This window comes from Schistocerca cancellata, chromosome 10 (genome assembly GCF_023864275.1).
Source record: "Schistocerca cancellata isolate TAMUIC-IGC-003103 chromosome 10, iqSchCanc2.1, whole genome shotgun sequence".
NCBI lineage: Eukaryota > Metazoa > Arthropoda > Insecta > Orthoptera > Acrididae > Schistocerca > Schistocerca cancellata.
In genome coordinates this window covers 10822589-10844302 of record NC_064635.1, presented here as the reverse complement: position 1 = coordinate 10844302, position 21714 = coordinate 10822589, and the positions used below count along the sequence as shown (strand labels likewise).

The window sequence follows — 21714 nt, the reverse complement described above, 5'->3', positions numbered from 1 at the left end:
CCAGGACGAAGTACTGGGTTCTATTACTTACGAAGTCTTCGAGCCATTCACATAGCTGAGAACAATGTTTATGTTTTTAATGTTGTGTAAAAATTGAAATGGCTGTGTGATAACAGCTTATAATAAAGTACCGTAAAAACTGTAACCATGCACTATTCATATTCTTTATTAAGAAAAAAATTGGACACACCGATTTCGAAACGAAGGGGCATCCTCGGAGTGCTGTTCACGTTTAAAATTACATATATCATACGAAGTCTATGCGATGTTGGCGAAGTTTCGTTTTTCGCCTCAACGAAAGATTAGCCTACACCGTAAGCACTGCATAAGGTATATACAATCTTAAAAGTGAACAGCCGACTGAAGATGAAAACTTTGTTCGTAAGAAACAGTGTTAGCAACAGTAGCTGTTGCTGCTTCTACTACACTATAAGAATTAACCTGTATTTATGCTTCTCCTCTGGCTGATAGATGCCAATTATCTCTAGTCTAGAAGCCGCTATGCAGTCCCCATACACCGAAGAAGGCGTTGTAGGCCTGCCATAGAGAGATGTTATAAACATATACTTGTACCTTTTTCGTGAAAAACAGGCTTTTACACTATCTTAAAATGCAAACTTGTGAATACAATATCCTTAACTTACAAATGCGAATGGATTTCAAGCTTTTCCGGCGAGTGTATATCTACAAGATGAATCCGAAGTCCAATGGCGAAATTTCGGAGGCTGTTACGATAGATGCTGCGGGAACGTATCTCTCTACGTTCTCTATTTCTACGTATTGTTTCCCACAACTGCTTGCATTAAACGAGTGATTCAAATTATGACTCATTAATCCTGAAGCCAAATGAGGCGCCAGTACTACCCAACATTTAATAATTCAAGAGCGATTTTAATTTTTGCAGACTATGATAAGTTTTTAAAGAAAGTTTTCACTTTGAAGTGCATTTTAAATCCATATCACGCCGCAAATGCCATAGTTTCTTCGTGAAATCTGTTTTCGATGAGACAAGACTTTAAAGCACCACCAAGATTCCAAAAACATGTTAACATATGTTTAATAACGGTCAGGCAGTTTTAGATACTAGGAAAAACCATAACACATAGTACTTGCATCTGGAGTTGCCTATTACAAACTTACTCATGCATATAGTCATTTAAAACTAATTACTCACTTTCTTCATGAAGCAACGAACAGTTGCAGAACACAGACATTACACTGCGCAGCGCAGTTCGTGTACCTGGGCCAAGGAGGGTCGAAGATACTCGATTTGCCCTCTCGCTAAGAGAAGTGGAATATCTGTGATACTCCATGTATGGTCTTCGCTCTGAAGGCGAATGTTCATTGCGTCGTGGTGACTTGTGACATTATTGTGAGGGAAGATATAGGAGATTGTTTTCGCTTTGTTGCGGCAAGTGATACAAGAAGCAATGTCTTTCCTATACTGCTACATGGTGAAGAAGTCGCGCAGAACTTGTAAGTACTCCTAATCTCGCATTTTCCTTTTCGTTAAAAGAAAGCAGTTGTCCCTGGTGCTGAATTCGCGCGTTTTATATGTCAAAACATTGCGAAAGTGCAGGTTAGAATGGGATATATAGCTGAAATGTGACTTTTGCAAGTTCCATTAAGCAAATAAAAATAACGAGTCGCAACAGGAAAAGATTTTTGTATTTTAAAACGGTAAGAACTATGTACGTTTCACCAAATCATCAAATTTTTGTAACGTAATGTAAAATGTACTCCAATCTCGATTCCGTCAGAGAAAGTTTTCGTAATTTCTTCAGTTACAAATGCTGTTGGTGTAGTTTTGAAATTGTTTTCTAATTATTATTGTGATAATTAGTAGATTTTATTGAAGTTTTAAATAAAATATTTGGTAAGGGTAAAAAAATACATGCATCAAAATGTAAGACGTCTGTTTTGTGAAGTTTGTCCCGTATTTGCGATAACACGTTCCATAAAACTTTTTGATTGTGTGAAGTATTTTTTTTTGCGATAACACATTCCATAAAACTTTTTGATTGTGTGAAGTATTTTTTTCGTGTTGTACTACGATAAGGTATAAAAATATGGGGAAGTGGAACGTCGGTGGGAAGAAAATAACCTTTTTATTTGTCATTACATTTTGTATTCGGTTCCGTAATATCCTAAACGTTTGAGGTGAATAAGATACTTCAGTTCGGAACCGCGCTGCTGCTGCGGTCGCAGGTTCGAATCCTGCCTCGGGCATGGATGTGTGTGATGTCCTTAGGTTAGTTGGGTTTAAATAGTTCTAAGTTCTAGGAGACTGATGACCTCAGATGTTAAGTCCCATAGTGCTCAGAGCCATTTGAACCACTTTTTTTGGAATAAAACATGAAACACACAGGATTTACAATAATGCAGCATAACATCTCTTGTTGGCATACTGAAGGTGTTACCGAGGCACCGCATAGTGAGTGCTCTTTGCAGCATTTCGTGGCGTTCCACATCAAGTAATTTTGTACAGGAAATTCTGGGCCGCGGTGGTCGAGAAAAAGTTTAAAACTGGCCATAGAGAACTGCTTCTTAGTACCTGTCTGGACATGTATATACGTGCAGATAATTGTAATGAAGTATTTTATTTGTTTGAACGCATGCCTAATCATTGTATGACCCGAGCTTTCTGTAACTCTGTAATAATCACAAATCCTTGAACGTTGTTTGCAAACAGAGCAGCAATTAGGTCTACGCCAACGACGAAGGGTGTGTTGCAGACGTGTGTTTTCGTACAACTCACCCTCCCCTCGCCCCGTCTGTTGTAAATTACAAAACCATAGTGTTGCGTTGAAGGTAACTTTTAAGAGTGTAATATTGATGCAGGTATCTAGAGCCATTTATCAGGCATTTCCTCATTTTTGGAACACTGTGTGCTCAGTGATAAAGTTTGCTTAATACTAATCTAAAACACTACCTACTATATAAGGGTGAAGTCATTCTTTCAGTGTTGCAAGTACCAATAAATAAGAGCACTTACAAAAACCCTTTAACTAATAAATCAAACAGTAACATTTTATTGTATACAAAAATTTAATGAGCTTTAGGAATAAATCCAGTGCGCAAGTTTCTGAAGATTTTTTTTCCTTTCATTTGTACATGCAATCTTTTTGTTAAGATGGGCCGAGCACGTTCACTATTAATTCTGACCTTTAAGGAATCTGGGTAAAATATTCTTATTGCCACCAAGAGCGTTTATCTCCTTATCTGATAGTGTCTGGAAAAATGAAAACTCATCCTAATTTGATAGCTTACAAAAATTAGTTCTTAAGATGGGAAATAAACATTTAGATACACGGTAAATAAGGTGTAATAACAATATAACTATGTAGTAAGTGTAAACAAACAAATTACAAAAAACGCTATACTTGTATTATAAAATTTTTTTACATTATTTCACATGTCAAAGTTTTAACCAAGTTATATTGTACAAAAAACAATTAAGATAATTTGTGCTTACCTTTCTGTTTCTCAGTCATTATTTGACTCGCTTTTGGGGAAAAATAAATAAATGCATGCGCAAGGAACATCTAGCTGATATGCACAGCTCGTTCATTACAGTTTTGTGCTAGTGAGCGTATATTCTTTGTTCCCACCGAAGTACCAGGTCAGAAATCCTGTGTGAAAGCGGTTCAGCTAAGTGTTGAGCCGTTTCTAGTAGCGGCTTTTGGGTTTTGTTTTGCAGTTAGAGCCACTGCCCTTCGATCGCCGTAGGCCGCATCAAAGACTTTGGTGTTTGTAAAAGCAGGGGAGTTCCAAGGACGCTGGTTCAGGAAGTAATTCCTGTTCCTTTGATATCAACCTATCACTTATTTCCTTATCATCGCACACTTCGAAACACTTTGACTGCATGCAGCTGCTGCCAACCTATACGACGTAAACAGCAATTGTGTTAGACTCAGTCAAGGGAGGGGCGGATCGGAACTGGAAACTGAAGGGAGGAAGTAAACTAAGCAATGTTTTCGGTCGTTCGATGAGACGCGGTTCGCACGGTTTGCAGGAGTTCAGAACTAAAGAAGAGTAGGCCCTAGGAGCGGTCTTTAGCGAGACATCCCATCCGTGGTCATTGGAACTGCTGACAGCTAGAAACAAATTTTTAATGCCAGTATATGTGATATTATGTGAAGAGAAACGCGCTGCCTGCCAGTAACAGGGAACTGTTTTCCTGAGCACTTGCCGTGTAATTCACTAAGGCTAGTTTAGAATTTCGTAAAAAGAAATCGAATGTGCGGGGTAATATAAAGAAATTGCCCACGCGATTTGTGGCCGTCTGAGGCAGAATCTGGCAGTGAGCCGGGTGTTTACGTAGTCGGGTGTGTGGGAAACCGCCTAAAACCCAGATCCAGGGTCACCGGCCCCCGCCGTTCATTCGCCGGACGGATTCGATGCGGGGCCAGCAATTCTCCCCGTGTCCGGGAAGCGGGCGCTTTGAACACGCTCGGCAATCCGGGGCGGGTTCTCGCGCCGAAGTAACATACGTTGTCAACGTTCGCGGTTTTGGTTGTGCATTTGAAGCCGTCGCAGCTCCTTCAGTGCGCGAGGTGTCGCAATATTGCTGTCAGTCTTTAGATTAGTAATTTATAATGTCAGAAGCCATGATCGTTTGATGTGAAATAGTTTATTTCGTGACCAGTTTCAACACTAAATAGCTGTCATCCTCAGGTTCTAAGAGCTCCCAGAAATATAATTTAACACCAGTGTTGTCGACATAGTGACAACATGCTCCAATTATAATAATGCAGCTCCACACTAGTTTGTTAAGGTCGGTAAATAAATTATCCATAGCGGCAATACGGAGTACAGGAGCATTCAGTCGACGCATCACCCTGACTGATGGATCTGTTTCTGCTTGTGCGCTCCTTAATGGTGCCGTGCGTATTTTATTTAGCGAACTTTATGTATTTGACAAACCAGTGTGGAGCAGCATTATTATAATTGGAACATATTGTCACTGTGTCGAGGAGACTCATGTGTAATTATATTTCTGAGAGATCTGAAGACGACAGCTAGTTACTGTCTAATCTTGTTAGTAAACAAAGTATTTAACATCAGGCGACCTTCGGTTCTTCGGTACTACACGGTGCCTTAGTTAACAAGTAGCCCGCCTCTAATTCGATTGTGAATGCAGTATTTAGACTTTGGAAATAAACAGCTACAACAATGGACAGTTTTATGCAATAATCGATTGTTGTCGTTCTGTCAGCATTTCAGTTTATTTCAACGGTGAAATGAGGCGTTTCTCTGTGCAGTCTGCAAAATGACTTTCTCGATAGACGAAAGAATTGTCATTGTGGAAGCATATGTGAATAGAGGTTCGATTGAAGAAACTCGTGAAACTTCTGGGATTGATTTTCCGAATAGAGAACCAACAGCATAGGGAATCTAAAATTTGGCGCACCTGCGGATCTATACAAAATGTAAAACGACAAAAAATTCCTTCAGATCGCACAGCAGAAGTCATTGCAGACATTCGCCGTAGAATTATTCAGAGCCCAATGAAGCCTACACGTAAAATCTTCCAATGTAATTAGGAGTTGCCAGTCTTTAATTTGAAGCAATATCTTCCTGCGGTTGTGCAGCAATTACGGGAGAATGACGAACGTGTAGATTACTGCACGTGGTTTTTGAATAACATCAACAATGGTTTGGTAGACCCATTCCAGTACATCATGAATGATCAAGCCTGGTTTATTCTTCCCGTTCACGTGAATTCACAAAACACGAGGGCAATGGAGAACCCAGCACTGTATCAGCAACGACTCCACGATGAAAAAGTTTGCGTCTGGTGCGGTGTAACAGGAAAACGCATCGTTGGACCGATATTTTTAACACTACCCTCAACATCGTTGCATATATGGAAATTTTTGATACATTTTGTGCTCGACTCACTGAATATGAAAGACAATACTGCTTCTTTCTGCAAGATCGGGCAACATGTCACACGTCTAGGGTATCCCTGGAACGAGTCCATCATGGCTTCACTGAGGAGCGAAACGTCAGCAAATATTTGTGGCCACCACGTTCGCCGTATCTAACAATACGTGATTTTTTTCCCTGTGGGGTCATTTGAATAGCAAGGTCAATGAAACAATTCCGCACAGAATACAAGAACTGAAAGACATCAGCCGTGAAGTTTCCGCGATCGACATCCAAACATTACGCCGGGTGTATCTGAATATGCGTAGAAGTGCACAGCTGTGTATTGGTGGTGCAGGGTGTTACTTTAGCACCGTCTTTGAATGTATTTTTCATTGCAAATGAATGTTAAGCCCATTTCACCCCTTCGTTTCTGTAATTTCACTGCATTTGCTTTATACTTACACGGAATACTTTTATCTGCACCATCCCGTATTATAAATTACAACATTACATCGCCCCAACATCATGTGTAATTTATATTTTCGAGTGGTGTTAGTTTCTATCGTGACTGCATCCAGTTTTTTAATCGATGATGTTGGCGAGTAATAGGAGGTTCAGATATGCTTCTCCATATATCCCAATATAATAATACCAACGATGTGGATATTTCTTGAGCTAAGAGTAAACTAATGTTGGAATAAGTTTTTCGTTTCATTAAGTAGCCTCTACTCAACACAGCGCGATTCCTCTTTTTCTCACGTCACAGAAGCAAAGACGGCAAAACGAAGAAATTCTCTTCACTCTAGCTCCCCATAGTCGAAGCATGCTTGTTCAAGCGTGCTCGCAGCTTGTGGAGGCGAAGGCTATTTGTGCTCTCTTGCACACACAACACCTGAATCTTGCGTGATGGTAACCTGCGTGGCGACCTAAATGCGGACATCGGAATTCTGCAACCGGCCGGTCTCGCCCGCCGGCGCAACAAATGAACGCGTGGCTTTGGCTGTTGCCACAGCACCTGGCCACGTTCCCTTCCGCACGCGCGCGTCACACAAGGTCAACAGCCCAGCCGCAGCGCTTGTTTTTGTCGTCCGTCCGCGCTCCCTCCCCCGCGGAGGGGGGGGGGGGCAGGTGTGCTGCACAGCCCACCCTCATGGCGATCAGCGGTTAAACCACCGGCGACGTTTTCTAGCGAGGTAGCGCTCTACTGTGCAAGTCTACTACGCCGCATCAGTGAAGTCAGAGAATCGTCCTAATTTCTGAAGGGCCTATGTTAGGGCGTACAAACCTCACGGTTGGCCATGGGGCGTGACGGGAATTCGTATGCGCATTATAGATTGGTTTAGCGACGAAGCCCACTTTCATTTGGATGGGTTCGCCAGTAAGCAAAATTGGCGCATTTGGGGGACAGAAAACCCGCATTTCGCGATCGACAAGTCTCTTCACCCTCAAAAGGTGACTGTGTGCTGTGCAGTGTCCAGTCACCGAATAATCGGTGCGATATTCCTCGATGGCGCGGTGACTACCGTACGGTACGCGAAGGTTTTGGAAGACGATTTAGTCCCCATTATCCATAGTTACCCGGATTTCTACAAGATGTGGTTCATGCGAGACGGTGCTCGACCTGATGGGTCAAATGGCTCTGAGCACTATGGGACTCAACATCTTAGGTCATAAGTCCCCTAGAACTTAGAACTACTTAAACCTAACTAACCTAAGGACATCACACACACCCATGCCCGAGGCAGGATTCGAACCTGCGACCGTAGCAGTCCCGCGGTTCCGGACTGCAGCGCCAGAACCGCACGGCCACCGCGGCCGGCGCTCGACCTGATGGAAGCAGGAGAGTGTTTGATGTCGTGGAGGAGCGCTTTCTGGCTCTTGAGGTACACAGAGGCCACTGGCATGGGCCTCGATTGGCAGGCGTACCAAACTTGTCATAACCTAAATCCGAATATCTGTAGTGACGTTTACATGTTGGACAAAGTAGTTTGTAACCAATTTCCTTTTTTTTTCATAACTGTCATCCTGTAGGTAATTGGTAATTCGAATGTCGACAAACCGGAATGGTCCGATTTTTTTATTATTATAGAAATTGATACTGTCGAGATATTAGTCCTAGGGATTCCAAGACTTTCCAGAATGTTCGATTTCAAACTTGAAGTTGGATAACAAATGACGAAAGAAAATTTTTTCGTGTTTCACGTTTGTACATCGTTAGGGGACAGTAGACTTCAATATCTGGCATAAATATCAACTTTATACGTCTACTCGTTCCTGAGAAAAAGGGTGAATTCTACACATCTACATATCCTCCCCCCCCCCCCCCCCCCCAAATAATCGTGGTGGAGAGTTTACCGTTGGGAAACTAGTGTAGTGCTGTGGACCGCTATAGACTTCACAGATCCACTGCAGAACAGACAGTGAGTAGGACGGGGAAACGGTCGCCGAGCTAGTATCAACCGACCAATTTGCGGCTATTTACAGGAGCTGGGCATATCAGACACGGTATTGGGGCTGGCGGTGGAAGCAGTGTCGGGTGGTCGGCGCCGATGGAGAGAATGGTGGCGAGGAGGGGACGGAAGCAAAGAAGCAAGTGGGGGGGGGGGGGGGGGGGGAAGGCCCAACGGAATTGATTGCGGGCCCGGGCAGTGCCGGCAGATTGTAGTGCCCCCTTATTTATTGGCCACGCCGTAATAACCGCCGCACGCACCTCCCCCCTCCCCCCGCCAGGCAGCGCACGCGCACGCACACGCACGCTCTCTCGCGACCGCCCCCTCCCCCCGCCGCGACATGCGAGTGTGATTTGTCGTAGCTTCGCTCTGGTGGCCAGTAGTGGGCCTGCTTCTGGCTCGATGCCACCGCGCTCGGCTTCTCTAACTCCTGTTCCTCCACTGCTCTGCTCTGCTGTCGTTTCATTCAAATCCTTCTTCCAGCGCAAGTCCCGAGATGCGAGGGGAAAAAAAGTATAGGTTTTTAAGTCTCCTTTCGTATTTACAAGTTTATCCAGATAGACGTATTCTGTGACGCTTTGCAGTTGTATACTTCTATTTCCTGCCGGGGTCGATTCATTCATCACGCCATCGGTTTTGCCCTGTTCATTTCTTCTAATTGTGACTTTGGTCTTGTGTTCTCGACATTCGTCCCACCGAGCGAGGTGGCGCAGTCGTTAGCACACTCGGGAGGACGAATTTCCAAAACAGCGTCCGGCCATCCTGATTTAGGTTTTCCGCGATTTCCCTAAATCGCATCAGGCAAATGCCGGGATGGTTTCTTTGTAAGAGCACGGCCGACTTTCTTCCCCATCCTTCCCTAATCCGATGGGACCGATGACCTCGCTGTTTAGTCTCCTCCAACCATTTCTGTTCCACTAAACAAGAAACATATTCGCATTTGAGAATACGAACAACCATCAGCTCTATAAGGGAATGAAGACAATGAATATTTTTAGTCGGACCAGGTCTCGAACCCCGATTTCCCTCTTTACGCGAGTGGTGGCCTTAAACCGCTTCGGCTATTGTGGACGGCTCAAAGCCAGACCCAGACTTCCGTATGCCGTCATTCCTGTGTCACAACCTGTACGCGTACACATACACACATTAAAAAAGTTTTGCATCACCCCGGCTCCCAGAACTCCTGAAGACGGACGTTGACTGTGGATATTGTATCACAAACACACTTCATTTGACTGTTCAGAGATGTCACTAAACCCACCCAAAGATGTAAACAACCACGCACGAGCAGCGCCTATTAGACGGAGGGGATCCGACAGCCGATCAGTTCCAGTCATTCCACCAGGAAGGAGGTACACGGCTCGTGTTGTCTGTGGTTCAACCATGCCTAGACGGTAAATACCGCGGTTCGATCGTGTCCGCATTGTTACTTCGTGCCAGGAAGTGTCCAGGCGTGTCTGAGTGAGCTAAAGCGATGTTGTTGGGACGTGGAGAAGATAGAAACTGTCAATGACTTGCCTCGCTCAGGCTGCCCAAGGGCTACTCCTGCAAAGGGCTTCAACTGCATTGGATGACCGCTATCTACGGATTATGGCTCGGAGGGACCCTGACAGCAACGCCACGATGTTGGATGATGCTTTTCGTGCAGCCACACGACGTCGTGTTAGACTGTGCGCTATAGGCTGCATGATGCGCAACTTGGCTCCAGACGTCGATGGCGAGGTCCACCTTTGCAACTACATCATACAGCGCGGTACAGATGGGCCCAACAACATGCCGAATGGACTGCTCAGGGTGAACCGTTCAGGCTGAACGCTTTAGACACACTGTCCAGCGAGTGCAGCAAGGTGGAGGTTCCCTGCTGTTTTCGGGTGGCATTATGTGGGGCCGATGTACGCCGCTGGTGGTCATGGAAGGCGCCGTAACGGCTGTACGATACGTGAATGCCTCCTCCGACCGATAGAGCAACCATATCGGAGCATATTGGCGAGGCACTCGTCTTCACGGACAATTGTTTATGGACGACGTGACGCATCAACCACTCTGAGGGATCTACTCCGAATCGCCGTTGAGGAGTGGTACAATCTGGACCAACAGTGCCTTGACGAACATGTGGATAGTATACAGTCAAGCATCAATGCAAGAGGACGTGCAACCTGATATTAGGCGTATCGCTCTGTACAGCAATCTGGACCACCACCTCTGAAGGTCTCGCTGTATGGTGGTACAACATGCAATGTGTGGTTTTCATGAGCAGTAGAAAGGGCGGAAATGATGTTTATGCTTATCTCTATTCCAATATTCTGTACAGTTTCCGGAACTTTCGGAACCGAGAAACTTTTTTTTTTAATGTGTGTATTATGTAATGAATTATGGATACGATAGAAGCATATATACATATACACGGACCGAATGTTGCTACCTCCTTCAGTCACGAAACTGATACGAATGTTGCTTTCCTTGTAATGACAAGACTGGACCTATAGATTACGACTTCTCTTGGCTTTTACAAACTGCGGCAGGAGTAGTCAGTATTCAGGGATGTGGTAGGAACGATCATTCGAAGGAAAACGATACAGTAAACATTTACTTCAAAATTCATACCTTCAGAGCTACCAATACTTGTTTAGTAGAAATGTGTTTCACAGTAGCGTAGATGAACAACTGCTTATAGTTCTTAAGGTATGCACTTTAGAGCCCATGTTTATCAAACGTCTTTCTTGTTTTGGTCCGTACTACCATCTGTCAAAATAGGGAAGCAAAGAGATTTGGTTCACAACACCAAAGATCAAGAAGCGCTCTCGCACTTCATAAGGTATGCATTTTAAAGCCCGTGTTTATTAGACATTTTGCTTATGAAGATAGTTATCATATCCTTGAATACTGACCATTCCTCCTGTGACACCGTGTATAAAATTTCCAAGCTATTAGGAAAGATAAAAAGAAAACATTTTATGTTACAACAGTGTCACAGGTGCACAGTTTCTCTGCTAGGAGTCCATTTACGTTTCGTCGCCAGTGATGTTGAGAGATGGTATTCAAATTGCCGTGTAAGAGGGAGCTACAGTTAGAGTGGAAAGGGTCAAAATTAAGTGCTGTTTGTCGTGGAAGTTGTCGAGAAGAGGTTGCCGCTTTTTGTAATGGCAGAGACACGTCATCTTTCCGCCTCGTGTTTCTGTTGGCTTCTGTGCGTTCTCCCGACCTCGAAAGAGACTACCAGTGTGTGTGTGTGTGTGTGTGTGTGTGTGTGTGTGTGTGTGTGTGTGTGTGTAGAGGGGGGGGGGGGGAAGGTGGAGGAGCGAAAAGGTTCACGCAAGCAGGGCGGCAAACTCGCGTCGGACGGGCCAAGTCCCTAATCGGAACATTAATTTCATGACCCTCGCTTCAGGGGATGTAGCCGGGGTAGACTGCTGGATGGAGAGAGAGGAGGGGGAGGGGGGGCGGCGCCGGCGTCTGGCGTCCCCCCGCGGCTGCGCCCTGGATCCTGCATTATTCATGCCGCTGCGCCGCTGGAGAACTGGAAGCTGTGCCCTGCCAGCCGGGAGCTCCCCGGAGTGTATCTACATCGACACTTCGTGACTTACACTACGCCGCAGCGTCTGCGCCCGGCTCCCATCTTCACACTAGAAACACGTGCCGAGCAACCGATCTAATTCTGTGGTGGAACGAGGTGCACCGACAAGTTTACAATTTCCAGAATGAATCTCTCTCTATTTTGTAGCGGAGTGTGCGCTGATGCAAAACTTACTGGCAGATTAAAACTTTGTGTCCTACAGGGACTCGAACCAGGGACCATTTCCTTTCGTGGGCGAGTGCCTAACTGAACTAGCTAACCGAGCCCTTACAATTTAACGTCCGCCAGTACCTCCTACCCGTAGAGAATGTATATCTGCTGCACCTGTTCTCACCATCAAACTGGAGTACGCACGCGATTTTGGGACGATGCTGCTTTTCTATTATTTGCGGTAACAGCTAAGCTTAAAGATTTTTATTAAATAAATTTTTGAAACTAAAAACTTGGAAGATTATGAAGTATTCGCCTTGTTTCTGCACTTTCGAGTTTTAGTAACAGCTATTTGTAGTACTGTCGTTGCTACGGATGTAAAGTGGAATATGTGGAAGGAGGATCAGTACTTTTCATATATATATATATATATATGTGCTTTCTTCAAATGCTGATTCAATTTACACACGACAGCCAGTAATTTCCTCCAGTTTACGCAGCTTCTCAAACCCTTTTTTGTATAAGTAATTCTGCGCGAGACAGTTTTTTGTTGAATCTCATTGTAACGTGATCAGAACAGACATTCAACAATATGACTAAGTGTTGCTGGCTGTTACTTCTTATTCCTGTTACTGAAAAAAACGTAAATGAAGTGAAATCCGAGCTTAGATGCCGTGATGAAACGTTGCTCTTATACCATTTTTTGGACATTTTCATTTACACAGTCAATGTTGTATGGTGCTTGCCGCACTGATAAGACGCCGCTTCCGGGATTCGAGGAGGGGTTTCACCTCCGGGTGGTATCCACCAGATGTATGAACAACAAGGCCGGAGGGCCACACTGAAGTTTTTACCTCGTTTCACACAACTGATTACATGAATACCGGGCTGGTACCCACTTTCCTCTCAGTTACAGGGATTAGAGACATCTGACCGCCTTCTGCCACAAACGATACCAAACCCAGAGTAAGATACTGACCCCGTGAAAGGATACGACAAGCAAGTAGAAAATAATAGTAATTAGCTTACATCAGAGTGTATTACATTGCTTTTGTGTAACTTCCAACAAAATGCAATTCAAAGAAATCTAGGAACAAGTCATCCAAAAATTTGAGAAGGTTTTTGATGTAAGACTCTCGCAACTTTGACAGCGTCGTAATTTAAGCGATTCGAAACCCGAAGTGTGCACTCACCATCAATATCTGACCAAGCACTGCAGTTGTGTACACCAGTCTGCAGACTGTGGCTGTGTGAGCGTGTAAATTAGGGAAATGCTATTTCTTCTGGTTGTTTCCACCTGTGTTCAGGAAATCAATTTTTCTTATTTGTTTCCCCTACTGGAAAATACTCGAGAACTGCCAAATGTGATGAACTGTAATCATTCCACTATCGTGCGACATTTGCACGGAATGCGTAAGGTTCAAAAATCGCGTGAATGGGTTCCATCTGCTCTGTGCCAAAGTCACACAAATCGGCGGGTGGCCGTATGGACAACTCTGCTTCCTCGCTATCAGTTGGCTCGAGTGTTCCTGTCACGTGTCGTCACAAGTGACGAGAAATTAGTGTCTTTATGATAACATAACGGAGAGCACGGAATGGTTGAGCTCAAACGAAGCAGCAGCTCCCCATGCAAGGACCTGCATGCGTCCAGAAAAACTAATGTTATGCATCGTGTGTATTATGAATTGCTTCCCTGGGGTGTAAGCATCACATGGCATTTATTGTCAACAGCTGAGATGTCTTGCAGATGATAATGACGGCCCGCGTTCTGCTAGACTGACAAAGCACACTATACAGGAGAGTGTTGGGGGAAGTCATTCTGCAGCCACCTTATTTCGCCTGATCTTGCGCCGTCAGATTTTCACGTTTTCCACTCTCTGTCAAACAACCTTCAAGGAACTTCCTTTCTGGTTGAAAATGCGCTCTACACAGCCCCAACAAGTTTTTTTCAAACAGACATAATTTGTACAGTTGCTGAATCGAGAAGTTAGCCCAGCGTTGGCAGGTTGTTGTGAATAGTGAAGGAGAATATATTATTCGTGACTAAGGTCATTGTTACATTTATCTGTTGCGTTTAGCAGACTTATGGAAAAAAACTCTAGCAGCTTAGGAACCAACCACAGTTCCGATTCTTTAAAGAATCGGGGGTTTAATTGAAAATAGACTGATTCACGGGGAAAGTTTGTGGATATAATTTATTACAACAGCAGAAAGTCATCCAGGCGTAGATACTTAGTGCCGTTCGTGCAAAGCCGGGGCGTGTCGCTGGCACGAAAATGAATGTTTTTAGTTTGAGAATAAATGTGAAAAGGAGTAAACGAAATTGGTGAGACGAATGTGTGTCGTGCTTCCAGGTGCCACGGGCACGGCGAGAGCGAGTGGTGTCCAGCCCCTACGCCTCCAGCAGCAGCCGCCCCCAGCCTCCGCCCCCAGCAGCTGCCACGGCTGCGCAGCCAACATGAAAGTGAGTCACCTCTTCAACTTGCACTCTCCTCCACTTCTTGCACTGTCGTTCAGGCCCCTCTGGGCCGGGCACATTAGCTTTTCTGTAGTTTCCCCGTATACACAAACCTGGCCCATTTTCTTCCTCACATTTGTCATATTCAAAGTTTTTCGTCTTTTCTTCATCTAACCACAGTCGCCCTACACCTTTTTTTATGGTTACTGCAACTTTCCTCCGTTCATTCCATGCACATCTCTAATAAACGGTTATTCCTTCTCTTCCCCTTGCCTCCTTCCAAAATATACGCTACTGCTTCCCATTCCAGAACAAATCTAATTTACTTTTTTCCCTCTTCATCATTTTGTGTGTGTGTGTGTGTGTGTGTGTGTGTGTGTGTGTGTGTGTGTGTGCACAGGCACATGTGTGCACTCTTTTTGTTCATAATTGTTCTAAATATTTCATGAGCTTCTTCCTCTCATTCTGTGTTTTCATTTCCTCTCAAATTGTGCTTCCCGCATTTCCACTAGTGTGATGCATTTTTCCTGTCACTGTCACCTACTACACGTGTTTCTTATCTTACTGTTGCGATACCGTAACTTCTCATTTTTTTGCTGCCTTTTTCACCTTATATATTTTTCAGTTATCAGCCATTATCACTTATTATCTTCACATCATTTGTTTTCAAGTGATACTTTTTGCCGAGGCTTTTTGTACCATGGCATTCATTTTGCATTCTCATCACTGTCGTGTTTCATATTTCACCGTCTTAAAGCTCCCATCTTTTCCTAAGTGTCATAGTTCTCCTCCATACCTTCCATTCTTTGTTTTTATAAGCAGTAACTTAACAGGAAAATTACATGTTTTGGAGATTATTGCCATTGCTGCACTAATTTCTTCTTCTTCTCCTCCTCCTCCTCCTCCTCCTCCTCCTCCTCCTCCTCCTCCCCCCCCCCTCTCTCTCTCTCCCTCTGTCTCTTTTTTATGCCAAAATTTTTAGATTTAAGCTCTTTCTGTCGTTGTAACAGATTTGCATGTGGAGTTGTATCATTCATAAAAACCAATAGAAAAACTAAGTATTGACAATTTTTGCGTAATTTGCTTATATTTTGATGTATCGCCATTAGGTAGCCCTGTAATTGTTCTTAATGTTATGCAGACAGACAGTGCCTATGGGTGACAATATTGCTACACTCGCAAAAAGTATAGTATTGTAATCAAAGCATTTGTGTGCAGTTTTGTGTATTATTGCAAATGAGCATTTGCTTTAAGACAACACACCGCTGCATTCAGAAAGACAGGAGTTCAGTTTCATCTTTGGCAGTCATGATTTCTTAATGAAAATTTTTGGATGATTCCTTTAAAATGAACATGGATAATTTTCCCCACCCTTGCCCAATGTGAGCCAAAGTTTCATTTCCAATGACATCACCAGTGACAGGATATTGAGCTTTACTCTCCCTTCCTTCCTGCATCTGTATACTTACTGGTGATGACCAATCAAGCCTGTGGAATGTACAGGTCTACTACGGCCTAAAGCCAGCAGTGTTGATGTAAAGAACTGTATCTCACTGGTGAATCATCAAAGGTTTTTGTTTATAAATTCATCATTTTCCACTCTGTCCCGCCTGTCTAGTTGTGGTTGCGATGTTTAAAGCTTTTCCGGCGTACTGATTGCTCCATAAAAACACGGGAGAACTGCCGGATATCAGTGGCAGGACGTTACTGATATCCGGCAGTTCTCCCGTGTTTTTATAGTTTTGGTTGTTTTGGTCACAGACTTCAACATTGATTTAAGGCAATTTTCCCTTCCCTGGAGTTTGCTAGTTATCTTTTTCAGCACAATCGGTGCATTGTACATTACCAGTAATCTGTATTATATAATTTCGTTTGGAACTTCCACTGTCATTCTTTTCTTTCAAAATCTCTTCGACTACATTTGTGAACATGTTCACATGGAGTCACATTGCAGTGCATGCCAAGCTGCCCCCCCCCCTCTCTCTCTCTCTCTCTCTCTCTCTCTCTCTCTCTCTTCTCTCTCTCTCTTCTCTCTCTCTCAAATTGATGTGTAGCCTATTGTTTCCATTCCTTATTCATAGCTTTTAATTAATCTCTGTGGATGTTAGCAGCAGTTCATTTTTTATGAGAAGCCTCTCTGCTTGTGCAGTGCACTACAGAAACTTGAAGACATTTTCCTTAATCACAAGTTTCACTTGTGTGACAGCAAACTTAGATCTCCTCTTCATGAGCCTTTTATCCTGGCCCAAAATTAATCCTCCCAGCAAGCCTCTCCCCCCTTCCCACATTTCCAGTAGAGTGCCCTACCTCACGGTGCACCATCGTCATTGCAGGTGAACCAGACTCCCGACGACCAGCTGCCGCTCATGTTCGGCAGCAGTGGAACGCGCTTCGGCTCCAAGTCGCGGCCGACCATGATCTCCGCCAAGTACCGGCTCAAGGAGGAGCGCCGTAAGGTGCTCAAGATATCTATCGGCAAGCTCAAGAAGATAGAGGACCCCGAGAGCTCGCTGAGGCGTTCTGTGCTCATCAACAACACAGTCAAGCGGTTACAGAAGGAGGCGCGCGAAGAGAAGATGATGAAGCAGCAGGTACGTTTTTTCTCTCTTCGGCAATAACACTCGTCTCCCTCCCGCAGCTCTGTCCAGTGACAGTACTTTGAACTCTCCAATACTACACAGGGCAATACAAAACTGTGCGTCTCTTGCTGCTACTTTTACGAATATTGCATTGCTCTGATAGATACTAAACCAGATGATGCCAAAGACAAGTAGAGTATCGAAAGGAATTATGCACAATGAACACCTAAAAATATGAGTGGTTAAATTATGCAGGTTGTAACTACTGCTGCACACTGTCACATTAAATTAAACCTGAAAACTTCTGCTATGATAAATGAAGAAATTTTATCGCACACAAAGTTGTCAGCGTGCAAGTTTAAAATGTGTACCAAATCAAATACAAATGTCGTGTTACGACAGGCGATATTCTCGACTGTGTTGTGAGTGTTGTCGAAAGTTGTTTAGTGTTAACATATGCACACCCAAAGAATGCTTGACAATGAAACAAATATTACCATAAAGTCATCACCAGTGTAAACAATTCAGAATTTCAAATTCTTGCTAAAGAACTGTGTCAGCTTCTACTTTTCCATTTTTTCCTTGAGAGCTTTTGACAAATGAAGTGGTAGCAATTTTGTGTATTGTACAGCAAAGACCATCCACACACAGCATACTAGTAGCGTAGAAATTGAGTGTACAGATTGAATTTTAACAATGTGTGACCAATATAAGTTTTGACTAACTTAAGTATGTCCGTTTGATGGATTTATATCACACACTTTAAAATGGCTACACAGCTGAACATATACAGTAGTGAAAAATGACAAAAAAAGATTGTTCCGATCTACACTACAACAGCCAGTGTGGCCAGTTATTGTCATTCGAGATGAGGAACTTTGGCTCGATGTAGTCAGATGAAAGAATTGACAAAATGTTTAGGCAAGCAGCTAACGACAGTGTGGTGTGCCTGTTTCAGGTGCTGTACAACACTACCAGTAGCTGTTTCCTGGACGATCCAGATCCAGTCACGGCTTCAGTGCCGACAGCAACTACTACGACAACTCCCCACGCTGACGGAAGCTTCTGTCGTGTCACCTCTGACAACCGGTGTCGTGGACCCACTGTAACCCCAGCTTCCCCCGCAGCCGTCGGCAGTGTGACTACCGTACCGTCCCCGAGCGGTGTCGATCCGTCTTCGGCCTCTATCACTTCCGTCGGCAGCGTATCTGGTACCTCGGCAACGGTGCCGACTGACAGCCGGAAGAGGCCACTCCTGGAGGACGACTGCTGTGACGTACTCAGCCAGTTCTACATGCCACCCACACCACGCATGCTCACCTCTATCGACGACGAGGACGAAGACGACGACGTCGTGGTCAATGTGTGGTGGACGTCGAGCCACCGTCGGCAGACCCCGCGGCTACGGGCTACCAGGACGTCAGCCGCACCTACCGGTGACCCCACTTCGAGCTCCGCCACCTCTCCGGTCAACTCCCGGGAGCTGTGCAGTCCCGCACCGGCAAAGAGGCCCAAGTTCGAGGTGGCCATCGAGGTGCCGGACCCGGCCACTGCAGAACTGGAAAGGCGACTCTTTCGTGCGGGGGGTGACGACTTGCGGAACAGCACGTGCTGCTGGTCCGCGACCACCGGCGTCCCCAGGGTACCCGCGCCGCACGCCGACGATCTGCGGCTCAGGTTTGCCGACAGCTCCAGGTCCGCGTCCTCTGGCAACTGCACCGAGTCCTCGGCAGCAGAACAGCAGCAACAGCAACAGCAACAGCAGCAGCAACCGCAGCAGTACTCTTGTGGGCACGCGTCCATTTTCGGAGAGATCCAGTCTGTCGTCTTCCACAGCTTGATCGCCTCACTCGAGTCATAACGGCGAAACTCTGGTGACGTGGAATTCGGTAGCAGCCCGAGTGACTGTCGTAGAGAACTGCTCTGACAGTTGCTGTGTTGTATTGGACTCCTTTGAAACTGCACCTACTCCACAGAAAAGAAAATTCGATGTGCCGTTTGAAAAGGCCACGTGCACGTAAGTGGAGCAGGGTCGTTTGGCAAGCTAGAAAGTGTCTTTCGAACAGATACGACTGTCGACAACTGTGGAAAGCCGATACTCGAGGCAGCGTGTGAGACCGAACTCTCGTGTACAGCGCTGAGCTATGTGATGCGGAGTTTGGTTAGTCTCCTTCCTGTAGTGAATTTCCTACACTGTAACATTATTTGTCACAAATATTGTGGGGTGGATTGAACGAGAGAGAAAAACACGTCCACATAAATAGCCTGGTGGTTAGGTATTGACTTCCAAGTGGTTAACATTTGGATCTTGTCGATACTGTGCTCCAAAAAAATGAGAGAAAAACTAGCGGCCCTTGTCTAGATCTTCTGTGAAATCACCACTGTCACACCATTCCCAATTTTATTTTATCCTTTTGACATATTGGGGTTAGATAAAAAAAAATGCTGTGGTGGGCACAGAATGTTAAAGGCAACTAAGTCATAGCAGTTTAGTTAATGAAGGAAAGACTTCTTTATAGAACATTTAAAGGAAATTGGTTTGGGGCGTTCTTGAGACATTTTGTGGACGAAACAGGCTGTGTAATGTACATAAATGATATATATAAAAAAATATATATATATATTTAAATTGTTCCACAGTTCTAAGAACTATGTCTAAACAGCCTGACTGTGCTGCTAGAAAGGCAGACTTTTTTTTTTAGAAATCATCGTGTCATATGTCAGTGTTCATAAAGAGTGAGGAAGAAAGTATGTTTGAGGGGCCGAATACGTTGTGTGTGTGTGTGTGTGTGTGTGTGTGTGTGTGTGTGTGTGTGTGTGAGAGAGAGAGAGAGAGAGAGAGAGAGAGAGAGGGGGGGGGGGGGGGATAAATGCATTTCATCTAAAAAAAAATGAGATATATGGATTTAATAAGGCTCAGTATCTACATATTAACTTGCACTTGATTTACTGTGCTCACTGTAGTGTCTTTCTACGATAGATTTTCCGGATACTGTTTCATCTGTTGGAAAATCTTCTGATAAATGGTAGGAGCACATTTTATCATAGCTTTCCTTTTTCACACAGTCTGTCAAATCATAAATTGTCTTTCTCTATGGAGTTCCAGAAGCGCGCACTGTAGGCAATGGGGAGCAATTGGTCATTACTTGCACATCGCTGTTTTACTCCCTCGATGAACACAGTAATATTCTTTTTTTTTTTAAATCTCTGTCGAATGATGCAGGCACTACCATGATCGTGCACTTTAATATTATTATTATTTTTGTTGGTATCTACTGGCACTAGGAAATCAAAATTTCTGTGGCATTGTGTGTATTATTAAGATAACAAAAAAGCTTCCCTGGGCTCCTTTAGTGAAGTGGCTGTATCTTTCATGTAGAATGAGAACATGCAGTTTGTCTGCAGGCTGTAGCTAATATTTCTCCTACGAAGTTATCTGCTCATATAAAGACTGTATGAAGAAAAATAAAAAAATCAACTATTTATTTTCAAAAACCGAGCTTTTCGTAGATCGCTATTTGTGCTATGTAAAACTGTGGTTTATTGAAAGTACTAGTTCTGAAACTAGCACTTAATCCTTCTTATCTGAACGAGCTATTTTTTACTACCATTATAGATCAATATATATATCATAAACATACTAACATCTCGGTATTATTTTGGGTATGCGATGCTCACAGCTGCCAGAGTGTTAACTATTGTTGGTGATGCTAAATGTTGTAATGTGTTCCACTGAGAATTGTTATTAGATATTTTGCCGTATCTACTAGGAGTGTTGATGGAAATGTCCCACGTAACATTCTATTCGTACATATTTGGCATTTAGTGTACCCGATAAAATTGCAGTTGATGCGTCATTTGTATTAAGTGCTATTGACCTGCAGTCTTTGTGACTTCCATATTGTTTCCATAATATTACAAATTGTGTCACTGTAGCATGGTTCTGTTAAACATATTGTGTTGGTCTTATTATCAGTAGGTGTTCAAAAATATAATGAGTGTATAAAATTTATTTTGAGGATTTCTTTGTTTTATTTAATTTTTTGTCTAGAAAAATAAGAAACTTAATGTAGATTCAGGGAACTGCTGAGTACAATGTACAGAAAGGCTTCTTAGACACCCCAAACTATATATCTCAATCAAGGAACAGATCGATCCACTAAGTAATAATCAGTGTTCATTTTGTGGGTTCACACAGAAGACCAATATGTCAGGGACCATTGGAATATTTTTGAAATCATTATCATGAAATTTAGATATATCTAGTATATTTGGTATCGGATGCTTAAAATGATCTGCTACATAACAGTTTCAGAGTTTTATAATTATCGCCCAAAATATGTATTTGTGGAACACTTCCTTCAACACTTCTCTCCATTGAGATCTCGACTTAGCTATTTGACACAGTATTTCTTGTGGGATGCCAAAACAAATAATACTGACATGTAAAAACCTGTATATGTAACATTTTTGTCAAAGTGTGTCTGTGATATTCTATAAGCATCTTTAATTCTATTATGTCAGTCTGGGTGATGTCTTGTACTTGGCAGTCAATGTAAGAGACATGCCAGTCATAACCACAGCACAGTTGCAGATAAGCTCATCACAAAGTTTAATTGTTACCATTAT

The 21714-nt window shown here is 43.7% G+C and overlaps 1 protein-coding gene across 1 annotated transcript in view; it reads left to right on the top strand.

Annotated features, from left to right (window-relative positions):
• Window positions 1-19869, top strand: part of LOC126106459 (uncharacterized) — a 161924-nt gene extending 142055 nt beyond the window's left edge. The window contains exons 2-4 of the mRNA XM_049912746.1: window positions 14403-14512; window positions 16840-17097; window positions 18044-19869. Coding sequence (XP_049768703.1) covers window positions 14507-14512; window positions 16840-17097; window positions 18044-18946 — 1167 coding nt within the window. The 5' untranslated portion in view covers window positions 14403-14506 and the 3' untranslated portion in view covers window positions 18947-19869. The remainder of the gene's footprint in view (window positions 1-14402; window positions 14513-16839; window positions 17098-18043) is intronic.
• The last annotated feature ends 1845 nt before the right edge of the window (window positions 19870-21714 follow it).